We start from the raw sequence: 19,759 nt of genomic DNA on the forward strand, positions 1-19,759 counted from the left end.
AGTATAAGCCGTGGGCAGGAAATGCATTGGTCACAGCCTCCCCATTATACAGCCTGCTGAACCCTGCCTCACAGTAAATAGCCAGCACCTGTCCCCCAGTATATAGCCAGCCCCCTGCCCCAGTATATAGCCTGCAGCGGGGGAAGCCGGAAAGGTGAGTTTTGATATATTGTTTTTATTCGAGTATAAGTAGAGTTTGGGTTTTCAGCACATTTTTTTTTTTTTTGTGCTGAAAAACTAGGCTTCTACTCGAGTATATATGGTAAATGCAATTCCTGGCCATGCACCAAGAATTGGGCCTATTTTAGGGCTTGTACACCACATTTCAGAAGCGCAAGCATGCTCTATCTTTTTCCCGCCTACGGTAAGATACATTGACAAATTGTATTGCCGCATATTGGTCGCACAAACGTTTGTGTGAAAAAGGGGCCTTAATCCTGCAGCCAGACAGTTGTGTCAGAACAAACTTGCTTTTGTTCCACAGGTCTTTCTTGCCCCATTGCCCAGGGGTTGTTTCAGTGTCAGAGACTTGATCTGCTATTTGAACCCATCCGAAACGTAAATGGAACCGGTTAGAGCGTTTTGGGACACTAAACCACCCACAGGTCCTAACTGTAAAGTTTACCAAGCCGTGGAGGGACTTGGTAAAGAGCGATATGGGACACTAAACCACTGGTCCCTAAGGCCTGTGGGTGGATTAGTATCCCAAATCGCCCCTGACAGGTCCTCTTTAAGTCTAACCCCTATTAATATCATATAAAGTATGCTTACTGGGCGCATTTTAAGAAAAGAAATGCCATTTATGTATCTGTTTATTTTATTTTCTATTCTGTTTTATTGATTTGCATTCGGCTTTGTCCATACTCTTTATTAATGTTTGCCAATATTTTATGCATTTTTGCTTATACTCGGTATGCCTCCAGTAGTTATGTGTTTTGGGTTGGGCTACACACAACTACAGAGATTTTGTTTTAATTTATATATTTTATTTATTATTATTTTTTTTTTTTTATTACAATGAGGGCCTCTAAAGGTTATTAACCACATGGATTAATGGTTTTTAACGCAAGCATACTCACGCTGCCGACTGCCCCCGAAATGGGATTGATTCTTCATTTAACTGTTAACTTGTGCAAATGAGCCTCAGGGGCTCCGGTGTAAGTCATAGAAGCCCTTTCTGGCTTTGTCGGCTCTTTTGGCAGGGGAAGGGAGGAGAACGGCAGAAGCACCATAGGAAGGCGTGAAAAAGTAGCAGCTGATGGAGCCAGAAGGGGCTCCTGTGTTTGTCATCCAGGCTCATTTGCACAAAAAATAAGTTATTACCAGCTAAATTAAGAATGGATATGGTTTCAGGTGGTACCCGCCAATGTGTAATTATACTTTATTTAAAATCCTGGCAAAGATAAAAAATCACTGAAATTTCATAAATCATTTGCATCAAAAGCCACAGGGTCGGCAAGTGTAAATACACCCTAATGTTCAAGCAAGGTATAATAGTGCTCTGCACTTGGTATGTGATTTACATAGGTAATTACATGGAGAAACCGGCTCAATAGCATTTCAGTCATTTAGGGAAAGTATATCTTCTTATAATTGTCTTGTGTAATTCATTATTGTTTATGGAGAGGATCTACGGCCTGAATGTATTTGCTGCATAATTATTTCTATTTTGTTTCTGCCGCTCATTATAGTATTGTCGAAAGCGGAGAATGTGGGAAAACAGGAATCTACCATCAAAATCCATCTTGATAAGCCAGGGTCACTTACTCTTATATTTGTTATCCATGGCCTCCATCCTTCTAAAATCAAGTTTTTTAAAATTATGCCCATTTGTGATCTAGCTTTACAGGCTGTTACACTGTCCCACTCTACCTGTCAGTGGGGGGAGGGAGGGACAGTGCAACAGCCTATAAAGCCTAATCCCAGATGGACTACGGTAGCACCTCAGGCTCATTTCCTCATTTTAAAAGTTGATTTTAGAAGGATGGAGGCCATGGTTAACAAATATAGGAAAGGTCAAGGAGCCTGGATCTATAAGTTAGTGTCCCTGGTTTATCATGTTTGATTTTGATGGGACATATGTGACTTCATGGACCGACCACAGTGTTTTGGACATGACTCCTTGCATCATAATAATATACGATACAAGGAGTCCCTGCAGAATAGAACGCTGAACTGTAATCGCTATGATGCTCAATATCTCATCCTCTACCATGAAAACAGGACTCTGCATGGTCTGTGATTCCCAAATCATTTCAAGGCCACAGAGATTGTGGAGTTTGCAGATAATGGAAGCAACATGCCCAACATTCCAAGCACAATCCGGGTGAATGCCAGCTGTTTCGTATGATCATAAAGTACAGTAGACTGCATAGTCACATGCAGAACATTATTACTATGGACTCCCTTTCTAAGTTAAATACCCTGAATATGTTATAATTTCTTGAATGTGACCTTTACTGTACAAATATTTGCATTGTGGCCATTGCGGCTACAGCCGGCCGCATCTTGATTATAAATGACTTAAAGAGAACCCGTCATGCAAAATAACCCCCCTAAACTAAATATATTTTCATAAACTGCCATTAGAGAGCATTGCCTCTATCCCTTTATTGTCCCTCTACATGCCTGTAAACCTAAGCAATGAGGTCCTAAAGCTGTATGCAAATGACCTGTGAAATGTCCAATGAAGCATTAGCATATTCAAGCTGTCCACTCTATTCATGAGTGGGAGGTACAGCCACACCCCCAGTGCTTGACTGACAGCCTGTATAATGATGTGAGGCTGTATAATGATGTGCTTCCTGGTGCTGGTGGCCACGCCCCCTGCAGCCTGTGTGTGTGTGTGTATAGGAGAGATACAGCAGCTCCAGGCAGCCATGTTACAGCAGAACATGTCAGATTCATGTGTAGCTGATGTCTGTGTCTCTCACCTGTATATTAGGAGGATGCAGCATGTCAGCAGATGCAGCACACACACTAGCCATGCTTTACTATACATTACACACAGACATGAGCAGGGGGAGGAGAGGGGAGGGGTAACAGGGGTGACATCACTGCCTCTGACCATGTGACCAGCCTCATTTACATGATAAAAAATAGATGATTTTACAATGAATAATGTATGAAATAACTAGATAAAGGCTGGGATGGGATCCTTGTGAGCTGCTCCAACAGGAAGAGGTGAAAGGACTAGTGGCAGAGACCTGATGACAGGTGTCCTTTAATCATCCTGAGTGCTCGCAGTCCGTGCTCTTAATAACCCGTCTGCTCTGAGTAAATTAAAACCTCGAAAGTGCCTGTACCGTGTCATCCTAATCTGATGTTATACACCCGGCAGTCCTAGGAGTCTTCTCCTGACCAGCGTCCAGGACCACATCTCCCCTCCTAAATCTAATTCTACCCGGGAAGAGATTAAGTGGAAGATCCCGATTAGATGGGTACGGGGTCATCTACTGACTATTTCGTTATTAACTACTTCACTGTCGCTGCTCTGACATCAAATGGTAGCTATGTTCTTATCTAAAAAACTTTCCAACCATGCAGCAAAAAAAAAAAAAAAAAAAAAATGTATTACGGAATACAGTAAAGTGAAATTATTTTTATAGTTGTACAAGCCTGTACAAACTTCAATACAAAGTATATTTTCAGCCAGTCCCACCAGAATCTACAAGTTGGCAAGTTGGGGGAAAAATTGAACGCTCCTCACACCTTACCTTTCCATCGGATCCTGACAGCTGCATGGCTCTGGCAGGCTGGGCAGTACGACCATTCAGATGAATAACCGTATTGCCCATTGAAGTGAATGTGGCTGGGGTGCTATCCTTTTTAAAACTGTATGGTAGGGTAGTAGAACGTTTTATGTGTGCAAAGGTCTTACATCAGTCTTATGTTTATGTCCAATCCAGCACCGCTGCCCCTATAATAAAAGATATATTATTGCCCATTTTACTAGGCAATTATTGGAAATATCCTTTCTTCCTTCCTCTTCTTATCCTCAGAGAGCTGAATCATCAGGGGAAATATTTTCTAGATATGGAGTTAGGGATCCTGTTCTGAACAGATACTCTGCTCACTGCAGGAGAAAGAAGCATAAAAAGGCGCAGAACTGCTGATTTGATTAATAAAATATATTCCAAAGTTTACTATTATTAACTGTTGTATTTTATTTTTTAATAAGATTGCATCAAAAGAAAGAAAAATATGCAATAAAGAAGTGTTTTTGAATAGTTTTAGTTGCTTCTAAAGGACCTGTTGTTGAGATGCAGTATAGATTTCAATGTTGGTTGGTGCTCATTCACATTGGATGGAGAAAGGATTGCCGGTGTAATAGTACAGATGTCCCTGTATATACGTGGCCTTGGATCTATCTGCAGAGTGTACAGCATGTGTGTCCTCATTGCACAGCGCCTGGGACCTATAAATATTTTAGGCTCTTCTCCTCTCGTAGCGCAGCCACTTGTTAACCTCTGCTGCGTTTCACTCTTTTACGCTTTTACAAATGAATCTGAACCACTTGCCAAAATAACTGGAATTTACAACCGCGGAAAAAGAAATGTTTGGGAGTGCCTTGGCTGCTGCGGTCATTCCATATGTTACACACTTGTATAAGAAGAGCTGGAGTATCTGAAGTCTGCTGTGCACGTGTCCATCTCTTTTTATTTTCTTTGCTTCTATAGCACCAACATATTCTGTAGCGCTCTCCAGACATTGGGGAGGGGGTTATCAAACAACAGACATTGTGCGCTAGCTCTTAGACTGTCTTAGGAGCTTTGTTGTGTTTTCCGATTTATCACGGTGGCTTTGGAGGCCGAAACATCAGTTCTATAACAATGACAACAGGAAACTGCTGTCAATACAATGCCTCCACACCCGCTCATTGTCCTCACCGTCCTCAGTGGGGATTACAATCTAAATTCCAGATCGGAATATCTTTATAGTATTGGAGGAACTGGTTCACCCATGGGAAAGCCATGCGGACATGAGGAGAACCAATATAGCTGCAGTCAGATATGAAGTCCAGGCCCCAGCACAAACCACTGAGCCCTGCAGCACTGGCCAAAGACTGTGCTTACTGGACACGGATAATGGGGCTTATTTACTAAGGGTTGCGGATCGCACTTTCATTGGACTGTTCACGGTTTTCAGGATTTGTGCCGCTGTGATAGATATTTAACTGGGGATTGTGTTGCATGCAATTGATTTGTGGCGCAGCGGCGCCGGCTTTTATGCGGCAGAAATCGGAGGGCGGCCGTCAGACGATCCGACTGAGCGCGGGATTTAAGATTCTAATTGTGTCGCAAGACAATGCACTTACACATACACAAGGAAGAAGGTGAACTCCGGCGGCCCTGAGCGGGGAAGCGACACATGCAGCATATCGGGCGCACGGTCTTAGTGAATCGCGTTAGAGTGCATGATCATCAGACACTCTGTACTTCGTGAACTCCAGCGGCGTGCTCAGTTTTTCTGCAGCACCACCACTGGAGAAATGAAGTATTACACCATGTACATTCAAATCAATAGGGTGTCTGTGTAAGACACAACAGGTCGGGTCCTCGAGAGACAGATAAACTCTTTGTAACCACTTTCTATATGGGCCAGGTGAGGACCATCTTTAATAAAGAATGCCCACTCTCATTATTAACTGTACACCCCCTTTAAGAAAACGTTGAATAGCTTTTTGTTTATTCCTTTAGCCTAATAGAAAAGAACTTTTTTTCCCTTTTAGTTTGCAAAGGCTGAACGTGTGTCATAAGGCTGGCATGTCTGGTACAGGGAACGCAGTGTAGAGACAGAGAAGCTATCATTATAGTCTGGACGCTGCGGTTTGACACCCTGTGATATTCCTCCACCGCATATGTGTGATCACAAGACTGCGTGTTATATTCTGCCTGTGCGATATTTTTGTGGAATTCTGTAGGAATCCAGCTGGAAGGAAGTGCGGATTCTCATGTGTAGAATTTACGGCTGACTATCGGTCTACAGATGAACTTTTGTTGCTTTTGGATTTCACTGTCTTGGCATCATCAAGTGAAGTTTCCAAGGGATGAAGGGTTACCTAAGGCCACCAGTAGGGGTTTCTCACAATGGCAACGCTCGGTTTTTGGTGGTTCACTACAAGGAGGTCTACACACTGTATTCAAGTGGGAACATTTAAGCAGAAATATATAATATACACGCGGTCCCCTACTTAAGAACACCCGACTTACAGATGACCCCTAGTTACAAACGGACCTCTGGTAATTGGTAATTTATTGTACTTGGCTCTAGGCTACAATAAACATCTATAACAGTTATCAGAGGTGTCTGTAATTAAGCTTTATTGTAAATCCTGGTTCTTATAACAAATCAGCATTTTTAAAATGCAATAGTCATAGAAAAAATTGGAATCTGGTTACAATTCTAAAATCTACAGTTCCGACTTAAATACAAATTCAGCTTAAGAACAAACCTACAGAACCTATCTTATACGTAAACTGGGGACTGCCTGTATTTTGGAGTGGTGTTTTGTCTGTCCTATAAACGTCAGAGGCGTGCTAGTGAGATTGTGAATTTATAGGAACATAAACCCATCTTCTGGGGTATTCACACTCCTATTCATTAATCAAGTTCACAGCTGCACCACTTTCAGAAGCTTAGTTTGGGTGCTCGCCCTTCTCAGTTGTTTGACTCTCCACCTCTTCATGCATAAAAGTAAAAAATTGGCTGCACACCAAAATATAAAAAGAGTGGGTACTTTATTCACCCAAGTGCTGCACTTCCTGATCGCAGGCGTTTCCTTAGAAATGCCGATGCGATCGAGCCGCGGGCCGCCCCGCTGGGCGCAGCTTTGTTTTGCGTTTGCAAGCGCAGACAAAGCGCCACGTCTGACATCATCCATAGGCTCAGGTCACATCTACCTTCAGCAGGTTCCGTTACCTGTTACATTGGGCTATATAAATAAAGATTATTATTATTTTTTACTAAATAGCAGAAGAAATTGCATAACAGTGCATAACCATAAATCCGCTTTAAAAATTATTCATTGAAGTTTATGGGGAAAGGAAGACCTTTTACCTTTCTATTTGTCTTCAGTTTTTAGTTTCCATTATGGTTTCCTAAAACAGAGATTGTTATTAATATTACACAAGTTACTCATGTACCTTTACTGACTTGTAGATAATCCCTTTATGTTTATCAAGTGATTCAGCATTCCTGCTACTTTTATTTTGTGCGGTGTGTAGACCCTCTGTGCTTCTTTCTTTACATCTCTGAGCTCTGTTACATAAGAGGCGCTGCAGCAGCACAGTATAACTCCCTCTGCTTGTCTGACCGTATGGACAGACTGTGTGGTGAGAGAGAGGGGGACGTCACAAGGGAGACCTGGAAAAGTAAGTGAGACTGTAGCTGTAGCTGTGTGTGTATGCAGAGGGCAGCATGCTGGGAACTGAGTAATGCTGCAGTTTTCAAGGGAGGCAAAGACGTATAAACTTAAAGACATCTGTAATAGAAGAGATTGAGTGGCCAACCCCTTTAAGTTCACACTTGCGTTTGTCATGTTCCCTTTCTATTACTAAATACCAGAAACAATAGTGCAACAGTCTGCATCATTTTTTCTGCTCTTCATAACTAGAGGTTGTCTTTCATATATTGAAGTGTAAAGGGAATGGAAGATCTGACGCAAGTGTGAACTGGCCCTTACATATCGGAGTAATTTTACACCCGTCAGGTTGTTTTATACAGTAGTGCAGCAGCATTTTTTTTCCACTATTAGTGACAGATGGGTAACAGAAGGCCCATTAAAGTCTAAGGGTGAAGACACACTTGGCGTTTTTAGGCCGTTTTTGGGCCGTTTTTAGTTAGTGCGTTTTCAGATCGTTAAAAACGCATGCGTTTTTTACCAGTTTGGATTAAGATAATTGGTCAAACCTGTCAAAAACGCATGCGTTTTCAAAACTAAAAACGGCCCAAAAACGCCAAGTGTGTCTTCACCCTGAGGCTGGCGCCACACGTGGCGCTTTTGTCTGCGTTTGCGAACGCAAACGCAGACAAAGTCGCGCCCACCGGGGAGGGCCTCGGCCCGATCGCATCGGCGTTTCTATGGAAACGCCTGCGATCGGGAACGAGCCGCCGGTGTTTCGTGTTAATTTAACGCGAAACACCGGCGTCTCGTTCCCGATCGCAGGCGTTTCCATAGAAACGCCGATGCGATCGGGCCGGGGCCCGCCCCGGTGGGCGCGACTTTGTCTGCGTTTGCGTTTGCAAACGCAGACAAAAGCGCCACGTGTGGCACCAGCCAGAGGGTGAAGACACACATGGCGTTTTTGGGCCGTTTTTGGGCCGTTTTTACTAAGTGCGTTTTCAGATCGTTAAAAACGCATGCGTTAAAAAACGCATCCGTTTTTTGAAAACGCATCCGTTTTTTGAAAACGCATGCGTTTTTGTCCGTTTTCCATTGCGCAATTTCGGAAAAACGGACAAAAACGCATGCGTTTTCAAAAAACGGATGCGTTTTTTAACGCATGCGTTTTTAACAATCTGAAAACGCACTTAGTAAAAACGGCCCAAAAACGCCATGTGTGTCTTCACCCTAAGGGGAACGGAAGACCACCTTCTGTTATAAGTTTACGTTATGCTCTACTAAAACGAATACAGGCAGTCCCCGGGTTACATACATGATCGGTCCCGTAGGTTTGTTGAATTTGTATGCAAGTCTGAACTGTATATTTTATAATTGTAACTCCCAGAGTTAATTGCAGACAGCTGATTATTGTAGTCTAAGGCTAAAGTACAGTAAATTACCAACATTCAGAAGTCCGTTTGTAACTATGGGTCGTCTGTAAGTCTAGTGTTTGTAAGGGACCGCCTGTAGTGTAATAGAAAACCCTTACACAGGTGTGAACTGGGCCTAAGATGATCCAGGCCAACATATACATGTGTGGTTCTTATAGGGGACTGTAAGATTCCTTCTTGGAGCATAGTCCAGTCTAGTTCTAATTTTGGATACTGGCACTCGCATTATGGGCTGCTTTATGGTAGGATTTGGGCACTAACAATGCATTGCACCGAGGCGTGTATCCTGTTGCGTACGTTCCTCTTAACCTTTTGAAATGAGGGTGATTTTGGAGTTTTTTTTTTTTTTTTTTGTAATGTATTTTATTTTTTATAGAATTTGCTAAATAAATATTAGAAAATTAATAATCGTCACAAGTTTTTTTTTTTTTTTTTAATGCAAGGTACGTGTCAATTCCAAGTCATAGGAAAGTTCTTTTAAAGGATGGAATTGTCCAGTCGAATATTTGAGGGATTTAACCATGTTTGTTGGGACAATCCCTGTATGAGTGTGACAATCTTCATATTGTCTGACAATGGATTCATTGCGGTTTATTCCTAGTGTATGAATAAATAATTAATTTGCATTTCTGACTCGATGACAAGTGTCGCTGGCTCCAGAGTCCGTGTAGATACAATAGTCCTCTGCTCCAGCGTGTGCCTGGAGAATACAGGATAATGGAGAGCGGAGACTCATCCCGCATGACAGCAGATATATGACATGCCAACGTGGTGCCATATTGTGCCCACACCAGACAATGCAGACGCTTTATTATCTGATTATAATTGTTGTAAATTGCCCATTTATTCTTTCGGCTGAATGTGTTGGTGTTCTGTATTATAAAGGGGGATGTCGGATCTGTCTTTATTGTTCTGGATTATTCTTCATTGAGCACAAGATGGACGGCATTTATGCGAGATTAAACACTTTACAAGACGCTACGCGGACGGAATTTGCAAATGTGTATTGAATTTAGATGCATTAGTTTATACTTGCTTTATTGAATTTGTTGGGGTAATCCAGGCATTTTGCCTTGTGTGGTTAATTTGTGGATAGGAAAAGCGCCAGACGCTGGCTACTTTTTTTATTTTTTGTGATTTGTCCTATTGATATATTCTAAGAAAACCATTTGGCAGGAGGCTTGCTCTTGCCTAATTTTTTTGGAACTAGATTTAGATATTTATCATTTATGGATATGTAATGTATATGTTCTCTGCGGAAACTGGGCAATCCTACTGATTTCTGGGGGGGCAGGTTGGTCTGGATAAACCAATCTTCATTCAACTATCTTGCGCTCAATGATCTTCATCAGCTCCATAGAGATTAATGGAGCAGAACGGTCATGCGCGGCCGTCTGCTCCATTAGTCTGAGGAGCGACGATGAGTCCGTTGGACCCCTTGTTTATGCAATCTGCGGGGGTCTCGGCACAGAGACCCCAACTGATCAGTAAGTTAGGCCCTATCCTGTGGGGAAGACCTAACTTGTCTTCTTGGGAAAACCCTTTAAGGTGTGTTATGTTCCCCGTGTCGTCATCCCTCCTCAAAGAACCCTGTGGTGGTATCTTTATGACCAAAGGGTTGCTGAATTTTCAATAGGTTCCGTAAAATTCTTGTGTATGGGCAAGCCTGGGGAACTTCATGATATTCCTCAGCCTGACATCTGGCATACTGTAGCCATACTTTTTAACATATCTATTTTATCATGATTAATAAAGTTTGTTTACTGTTTTTCTACAATTTTGTGCATGTTATTCCTCTTGTGCTCTTTATTGTGTAATGACGTCTGGCTTATACGCTAGAAGTAACTTTTGCCAAATGTATCCCTAGGACTCCAATTGCCGAACTAACACTAAAACAATGGCGCCTTTGGGTTGGTGTAGCGATACATCGTCCATGGCCTCCACCTTTTTCCACCAAGGTGGGACACGGTCCGGGGCTTACTGTTTTCTGATTTTCTATAGGATATCTCCAGCATTGCTAGTGGATGTCGGACTTCAGGTGGTCTGTGATGACTCTCTACACCAACACCCAACAGCCTTGAACAGGTCCTTGCTTGGCTTCTGTAGATAGGCGTATGATAGATTTTCCATTCCATGCCTCTCCATCATGGAGCCTCTTAGATAGGAATTATTTTAACCTACTGATAAGACCCCTCCATTATGCAGATGTTTGGTCTACAAGCACCCCAGTATCTGATGGGGAAGGTAAATGATTAATTGTGTAATGTAAGAGCGCACCTGTGCTGCTATATATAGGGCCGCTGCGTGATGTCATTGTGTATACAACCTCTATGTAATTACATGCCTGGAGTGTGCAAAGATTACATCCAGCGTTCAACAGACGCCGCTCGGAAACGTTTGATGTTAATAATAACCCAGGTGCTCCGCATTTTGTTTCAGTTTTTTGCTTGTAATCTTTAGATGATGCTGCCGTTCGGAGCCTTGCATTAAAGGAAATCTACCATCATGATAAACCAGGGACATTACTCATAGATCCAGGCACTGTGACTGTGGTAATCTTCTTATATTTCTTATCCATGGTCTCCTTTCTTCTAATAACAACTTTGATTAAGGATGCTAATGAGCCAGAAGGGCTCTGGAAAATATTACAGTAGCAGTAGCTTCAGAGCCTGTTACACTGTTCAGTAGCACATCTTGCCCTTCCCTCTGCCGGCCTTAATCTCACATATTGCGAAGGGGGGCTGCTCAGCCCATCAAGCTACAGCACGAAGGGGCTTTGGTAATGTTCTCCAGAGCCCTTCTAGTTCATTAGTTCATTAGCATAAAAGTTGATATTAGAGGCCATGGGTAATAAATATAAGATGATTATCACAGTCACAGTGTCTGGATCTATGAGTAAGGGCTCATTCAGATGGGTATTTTTGACATCCTTTTTTTTTTTTTTTTGCAGATGACATACTGATCCATTGATTTCTATGAGTCTGTTCACATTTTTTTTTTTCCCCCGAAGTGCTGACTGTGATAAAAAAATTGCAGCATGTACATTTTTTTTTTAAATGTGGGCCATGGACCTCAATTTAAGTCAATGGATATGCAAATGTTGCAATCAGCTGGGCTAAAAATACATCCGTTTTTCTTTCTAAATGGACTGAACATGCATATTATACATCCATGTGTTTTTCAGACATGCAAACTGTACCCCCTTGCCTGATGGCATGAAATCACAGCAGCCTTCATGGACTTCTACTCCTCTCCATACTCCGTGGAGTCTGATGTGATCAGATACATTCTTGGGGTACAGTTTGCTAATGCTAGAAGGGTAAAGGACCTGAGATGTCACCCTGATCATATGACATTATTGCTGAATCCTCAGAAGCCACAGGGAGGAGCTGCTGGATTCAGCACGAGGGAGGCCAGGCCCCATATGACTCGCTCTATATATCCCTGGATACCAAGTAGATTATTTGGGGATCTGGGGGAAACTTTTTTTTTTTTTAGCTAAAAGAATGGTGTTCTTTAATAGGGCTCTATGGGAACCTGCCACTAGCTGTATTTGTAAAAAAAAAATGTGGTGACCGATTCCCTTTAATCTGATCATAATTAAGTTACTGTAGCGTTTGAAATGCTTAGATCTTTTTATTGCATCTCCGCTGACAGTACAAAAGTGCCCTGGACGTGCCGCGCTGCTATCTTTGTTGGTATTGATCTGCTGATTCCAGATTACTGCATCGGACGTAACGGAGGGTGGAGGTAGACGGACGCTTTGGGTGAGCGGACTATATTTCTGCTCCATTCCCTTCTATGTGCACAAGCCTGTAGATTCCAGCACCCCGTGTACGAGCCGGCTGCCTGAGAGACGGAAGATAAAGCGGGTCCTATTACTGCACATGTTGCTGTCCCTGTCATCAGAGTGTGAGTGGAGCTCAGTACTAATCTATTATGTGGCCTTATGACTTGATCGAAAGTGGGACCAGTGTGTTTGTGACTGGTCACTAGTCTCTCTTGTATTATAAATTTGAAATGAGGAACACTGACGGTTCTCAACAGGTGGGCGCTGATCACGAGTGTGTTAGGAATGTACCGTACTTAAAAGAGCACCCCCTTTTTTTCTGAATGCACCACTCATTTATGTGCACTTTTGGGTATTGCAAGTTCATCCCATTCAAGTGAAAGAGTTGTACCACGATTGATATCAGTCTGATAGGGGAGGGTTCTGATTGCTTGCAACCCATGTTCACGAGAACAGACCAGCACCACAAGAACTGGAGTCCACTCTTGCTAGTTTAATTAAGCGACAGGACGGGCACACCCAAAACTTATTGGAGTGGCAGAGATGGCGGTATGCTCTGCTTGGCAATTTCCGGTGCTCCTATAAATAGGCTCGACCTGATGCTTTATGAATTAGTCAGGACATGCCCCATATCCTTGTGATCGCTGGGGGAACCCATACCAATCAGATGTATTGTTATCCCCTATCCACAGGATTGAGGATAACTCTTTTTAAAGGAATTATCCCAGCATCCCAGATTTTTAACTTTTTCTTAGAATAGGTACAAATCTACACTCCTGGAATAGGTCTCAGCAGAAAAGTTCTGACCACTGGGACCCCTACCAAGTACTGGAGGAGGTATCCAGAGACTCTTACAATACCAGGCACAGCCCATATAGGGGTTATTTCTTGGACCATCTTATGGTCAAGCCTGTAGACCGGATACCATTCCTTAGACATCTTATTTGATCTTCAGTCCTCTTTTCCTGCCTTACGCGGCTGCATCCTGGAGCGGTCCCTCATGTAGGCCGCAAGAGACGTCTTATTGTTCATGAGCGGCAATTAATGCAGTCGTTTGATGAGCACACACTCGGGATAGTAAGCGTTTTACAAGCAGATTCTCATGTGTCTCGCTGGCTAAACATCATGTTTTCTCACAGGATCACAGGGTACACGGAGCTTCTTCCTGAGAAACATGAGGCCGTACACGAGGAAATGTGCTGAAGGCTCAGTTCCTGCAGGATACCGCTTTATGGGGGGGGGATCTCGTTTTCCAAATCCTCTAAGAAGTGATGGGATGAGACGCATCCTCTTGAATCATGGAAGCTGCAAGGCGGAAAGGCTGGATTTTCAAACCGTGATAAAATCCTTAAACGGGATGGCATGTAACAATCTGATCAGTGCTGGTCCAACTTGTGGGACTCCCACTGGTCACAAGAACGAGTTCCAAACAATCTGTAGAATGGGGGGCCCCATTCTTGCTCAATAAATGAATGAAGCGGCAGGTTGAGTATCCATAGTGTCGCTCCATTTTATATTATGGGCTCGTCAGAATGGCTAAGCACTGTGACTAGGAATGACGGAGATAAGCCAGACATTTCTGACACTCCCTTAGTATTAAATTGAGCTGCAGTATTGATGCCCAACCTGGCACTTTACTCAGTTGGTGAGAATAAGACCCTGTTCTCATAATCCCTGAGGGTCCCAGCAGTCAGATCTCCACCAATCAGATTGTTATCCCCTGTCCTATAGATGGTTGTTAGTGTAAAATAGGGCATGTTCCTCAGAAACCAACGTTAAGGATGTTCAAGGTTTGTAGCGTGAAAGTGAGTAGGAAAACAAATGGTGATGAAACTTGGCGTTACATTGGTGAATAATCCCATCAATAATACAATTTCATAGCTATACATCTCTTAATAGGCATTATTTTACTGGTTTTGGGACAGCTGGAATTATTTCAGGCTCCCATTTTTCCTGAGTACAGGCAGTCCCCGGGTTACGTACAAGATAGGTTCTGTAGATTTGTTCTTATGTTGAATTTGTATGTAAGTCGGAACTGTATATTTTATCATTGTAATCCCAGCCAGAACCTTTTTGGTCTCTGTGACAATTGGATTTTAAAAATGTTGGGTTGTCATAAGAACAAGAATTAACAGTAAAGCTTCATTACAGACACCTGTGATAACTGTTACAGCTGATCATTGAAGCCTAGGACTAAAGAACAGTAAATTACTAACACCCAGAGGTCCGTTTGTTACTAGGAGTCGTCTGTAAGTCAGGTTCTTAAGTGAGGGGGGGGGGTCCGCTGTAATACTGTCAAATAGGAGGAGCCAGGTTGTGTGACCTAGCCCAGCATTGACCCACCTGACACCAAAGTTTCAGTTTATTTCAGGATACAATATAATACTAGGCTCTATGCGGTCAGTTCAGTGACCCTGAGCTGCAGCATACAGCCCTGAGGTCACCCATCTGACGGAGATCTGAGAATCTGCATTTTGGAGATCAAAGTCGTAAAAGCACCCGTGATTCGGTGGCTTATGTGCGCTTCCCAACACCCGTGTGTGCAGACTTTGCATAGAAAAGCCGGAGCCCGTACACCAGCTTCCCTGCACAAGCTCGGGGTGTACTGACCTCACCTACGATGCTTCATGCAGCTAGTGTATACGGGCCCCTAACCCCATTATAGGTTCCAGTTAAAGGAAATCTAACATCAAAATCCATCATTATAAACTAGAGACACTTACTCATAGATCCAGGCACCGTGACTGTGATCCGTGCACCATGACAAAATCCTTAATTGAATATTTGCTACTACCATCAAGATATTATATTTCTTATCCATGCCCTCCTTCCTTTTCAAATACATTTTTAAAATTCTGCTAATAAGCCAGAAGGGCTCTGTGTCTTAACCAGAGCACCTCCTGCTACATCTTCACAGGCAGTTACAGGCAGGAGGAAGAGACGCTGTAATATCCCATGAAGCTACATCTTGGAGAAGCTCTAGTAACACATCCCAGAGCTCTTCTGACTCATTAGCATAATTGTAAAAGTTGATTATATATATTTATATATATATTTTTTTTTAAACATTGAGGCAATAGATAACAATATTACCACAGTGCCTGGAACTATGAGTACTGTAAGGAAGCCTGCCATCAAAATAAAGCATGATGAGAAAGGGACACTTAAAGGGTTAATGTGCAGTATGTTTCACGCAAACACAGAGAGAACATGCAAACTCTGCAGCAGTTCACCCTGGGACATGAACCCAGGTTCCCAGCGCTGCAAGGCTATAATGCTAACCACTAAGCCATCGTACCATTGATTATATCTGGTTATCTTGCCATGATTTTGACTGGTTATCCTTCATGGGAAGTTTTATGACCTTTCATTTTAAGACATATTCAGTAAAAGTTATGTTTTATTCAGTGTTCCAATACCGCAATTTTGTTTGGATTTTTGGTCTTTTTTTGGTAGGTGGTTTGGCACCTTGGTTCTTGACTCACACTCTTAGAACCCTGAATACGTGACTGCTATTCAAGTAACTATATTATTCCATGAAAAGTGTTCTGGGCCAAATCATTGGTGCATTATGGGAGTCCTATTCCCACTTATCACCAAGGATTTGGGCATTTCAGAGGATTTTGGTTAGATTTCTTCTGCTGCGTTGTATATAGATGGCTTTGTAGACTTGGTGATATATACCGCTAAATAAAACATCTGCTCATTGACTTGTTGCCAGACAACACGAGACGCTTGGCGCGCTGGTAGCCGGTCACCTCCATCTCTTGTCCTAATGGTGACTTGGGGGCTTCTCCTGGGACCTGCTTCCCTTCTGCTGCTTCTGCTCTTTGCTTCTGGGCCTCCCTGAGCCACTTTCCTGCCTCTTTAGCTCGACACTTGAAAAGTGACTTTATTCCATTTACATTACAGAGTTCTCAGTTGGAAGAAAGTGAAACTGAAGTGTTCTGCCGCCAGTGCGAAGATTCAGAGCTCTTAAATGGTACCAATGTACGTAGGTATTCACATTAGCATAGACTGCTTGTTACGCCCGTCACACTGCAGCTCATTTATAATATATATAATATTTTGTGGCCTTACACTGTACAATACCCCCTTTTCTATGGCTGACACATGTTTTAAAATGTCTTTACTGTGTACAATGCCCCATTCCTCTTCTCCTCTCATTCTGCCCCCCCTTTTCTGCTAACATTCTTAATGTGCCCCTCTCTCTGCTCTCCTTCTTATCCCCCCCCCCTCTTATTATGGCCCCCTTCTCTGCTCCCACTCTTATTATGGCCCCCTTCTCTGCTCCCACTCTTATTATGGCCCCCTTCTCTGCTCCCACTCTTATTATGGCCCCCTTCTCTGCTCCCACTCTTATTATGGCCCCCTTCTCTGCTCACCCTCTTATTATGACCCCCTTCTCTGCTCACCCTCTTATTATGGCCTTTTTTATGCTGCTCTTCTTATTGTGCCACCTTCTCTGTTCCCCCTCTTATGTACCACCTTCTCTACTACCCTCTTATTATGGGACCTTTCTCTACTCCCCCTTTTATTATGGGACCCTTTTTTACTCCCCCTCTTATTATGGGACCCTTTTCTACTCCCCCTCTTATTATGGGACCCTTCTCTACCCCCCTCTTATAATGGGACCCTTCTCTACTCCCCCTCTTATTATGGGACCCTTCTCTATCCCCCCTCTTATTATGGGACTCTTTTATGCTGCTCTTCTTATTGTGCCACCATCTTCTGCTCCCCTTCTTGTTATGCCCCCCCCCATGCTCCCCTTATTATTGTGGCCCCCTCCTATGCTCCCCTTATTATTGTGCCCCCTTGTTTGCTTAATAAAAATAGGTACATTCTACTCACCTTTCCTCATTCCCCTGCAGCAGTCCTCTCCTCTACCATATCTATGTGTTGTTATGACGTCGATGCACCTGTCGGGCTCTGCTGTTTACAGATGTGGGAGGCTTGGCGGTGATACAGAGAGCTGACAACTCACCATAACAATGCATCCAACTCGCCCTCGCCTGTGCCAGTGAATATTGTCCGTTCATTTAGTCAGTTCAGTTGTTGTTCTCGCCATGTGGAATATTTTAAACCTGACGTGTCTCCAAATGAAAATAATTAATAAGAAGGTAGCGCCTACATAAGTTGATGAAAATGGTTGGGTCTACAGAAAAATGGGCAAAATTTTGGTCAGGTGGCTTCCAAAAGGGGGACATTTGGGAAGGAGGGTCTACAGAAAGGGAGGATTTAAGATGGGTGGGGTGGGGCATAAAAAAGGTGGGGACCATAAGTTGGGGGACACTTTAAGTGTGTGTGGGGCTAAGAGAGGCTGGAGAGTTTGTGTGTGGGGAAACTGAAAGGTGCTAAAGAAAAGGAGGAATACTGTGGGGCCACTAAAGGAGGCATTATACTTTTTTTGAGCACACAGGACACTTCCAGTAATGTCCAGTGGATGTATCCAAAAACATACCTCCAATCACTGATATGGGAGTGGCTCTGATGGAACGGCATGCACACCATAATGTCTGCACATTCCCCTCCATCTGCCAGATGCCTGCAGGACACGGGACGTCACAGCAAGTCCTGAGTCCTGCTGCCCGGGGGTCATGTGACTGGTAGTCAACGGGAACCTCTATCAGGTCAAGGATAATAAGGATGAGCCTATTCAACTACTATCTCCGATCAAGTATTAGAACTGCATCAGATGCTCGTTCATGTTTTTCTGGAATTCCCAGGATCCGGGGAAGAATAGGGAGGCTGTATACACATTGGATGGTTGGCTGGTTCCGGCTAAGTATTTGGATTCAGATGACGTTATTTTTCTCAATATTGCCAATTAGAGAAATGTACTACTTTCACTTTATTTCTATTTATTTTCAAAGAATCCGTATTTTAAGGGGGTTTCTATTGAAAGACGTTTATGGCATATCCATAGGACCCGTAGATGCTGGTCCTGATGAAGCTGCTATGGCACTTTTTATGACTGCTATGTCCCATAGGAGTTGCAGAAACGGTATAAACCTTGGGATCTAGTTTCCATAACTGCTTCCTTTCCATGGGAGCTACAAAAACCACATAGTTCAGTGGAAACTTGGGACCACGAGAAGTAGCATTGCAGGATATAGGTGGGGGGACATTTAACTTATGTAAAAATCACTATAAATTACAGTGGCTGGCCCTATAATAATAATAATTCCTAATAATTCGCAATCTAATCAACCCACCAGTATGTTTTGGAGTGTGGGAGGAAACCGGAGAACCCGGAGTAAACCCAAGCAAACACGGAGAAAACATACAAGCGCTTTGCAGATGTTCACCTGGATGGGACTTGAACCCATAAACCCAACGTTGCTGTGTTCTGAGGTTTTGGATTCAAGATCCAACATATTCAGAACTTGGTCAATCGCCTTTGGGAACTGGTTTGCTGCTGATGTTCCCAGTCCCTTTCAGTGCTATATATCAGCAGAAAAAAAATATGGATACTACATTCCTTGTGTCACTGGTGTTGATCTGGGTGCGCATTATTGCGTTTACTTGGTCTTGAACCATTTTTTCAAGAATTCATGTGGATTTGCTATGTAGGAACAAAACACGTGTCCATTATCTTTGGAGAAATGTCTTTTATATAAGAGATCGTGATCTTTTCTTGTATTATGCGCTGTGGATGGAATTTATTCTCTAATACCAGAATTCCTTGTGTGGGTGGTGAATAACCTACTGAAGAGCTGACATCTCACCTTGTGATATTTGCTTCATGTGTCTGGGTCGAGATGCTAAAGTTACAGGTACAGGTTGGTAAAAAGGAGGGATTGAAAAATATACTGGACACATTTCTTAGGAGTCTGGTGTATTCATGAGGAATTTTCCCCTGCTCTTCCTACGATTCTTAATGGTAATCGCTGCATTTATCTGCATATTCAACGGACTATAAATTCTGGAACCACTCATGAATACACCAGACTCATAGGGGCACATTTACTTACCAGTCCCTGCGCGATCTCTGAGGTGTGTTGTCTGACGATCCTGTCGCAATTCACAAAGACCGCACGCCGATATCCTGCATGTATAACTTCCCTGATCAGGTTCGCTGGAGTTCACCTTCTTTCTCCCGGTGTATGTAAGTGCATTGTATGCGACACAATGTTATATGTTAAATCCTGAGCGTTGTCCAAATCCGTCGCTCATCCGTCGATTGTCCGTCGC

The 19,759-nt window shown here is 43.0% G+C and overlaps 1 protein-coding gene across 2 annotated transcripts in view; it reads left to right on the forward strand.

Annotated features, from left to right (window-relative positions):
• SSH2 (slingshot protein phosphatase 2) overlaps positions 1-19,759 on the forward strand; it is a 148,812-nt gene that overhangs the window by 21,266 nt on the left and 107,787 nt on the right. Inside the window, exon 2 of one of the 2 annotated variants that reach the window (XM_072138348.1) lies at positions 16,478-16,555. The exons of the other annotated variant lie outside the window; for it this stretch is intronic. Within the exon in view, the coding sequence (XP_071994449.1) occupies positions 16,478-16,555 (78 nt within the window). The remainder of the gene's footprint in view (positions 1-16,477; positions 16,556-19,759) is intronic. 2 annotated transcript variants of the gene reach the window in all.

This window comes from Engystomops pustulosus, chromosome 2, assembly GCF_040894005.1.
Source record: "Engystomops pustulosus chromosome 2, aEngPut4.maternal, whole genome shotgun sequence".
NCBI classification, from domain to species: Eukaryota; Metazoa; Chordata; class Amphibia; order Anura; family Leptodactylidae; genus Engystomops; species Engystomops pustulosus.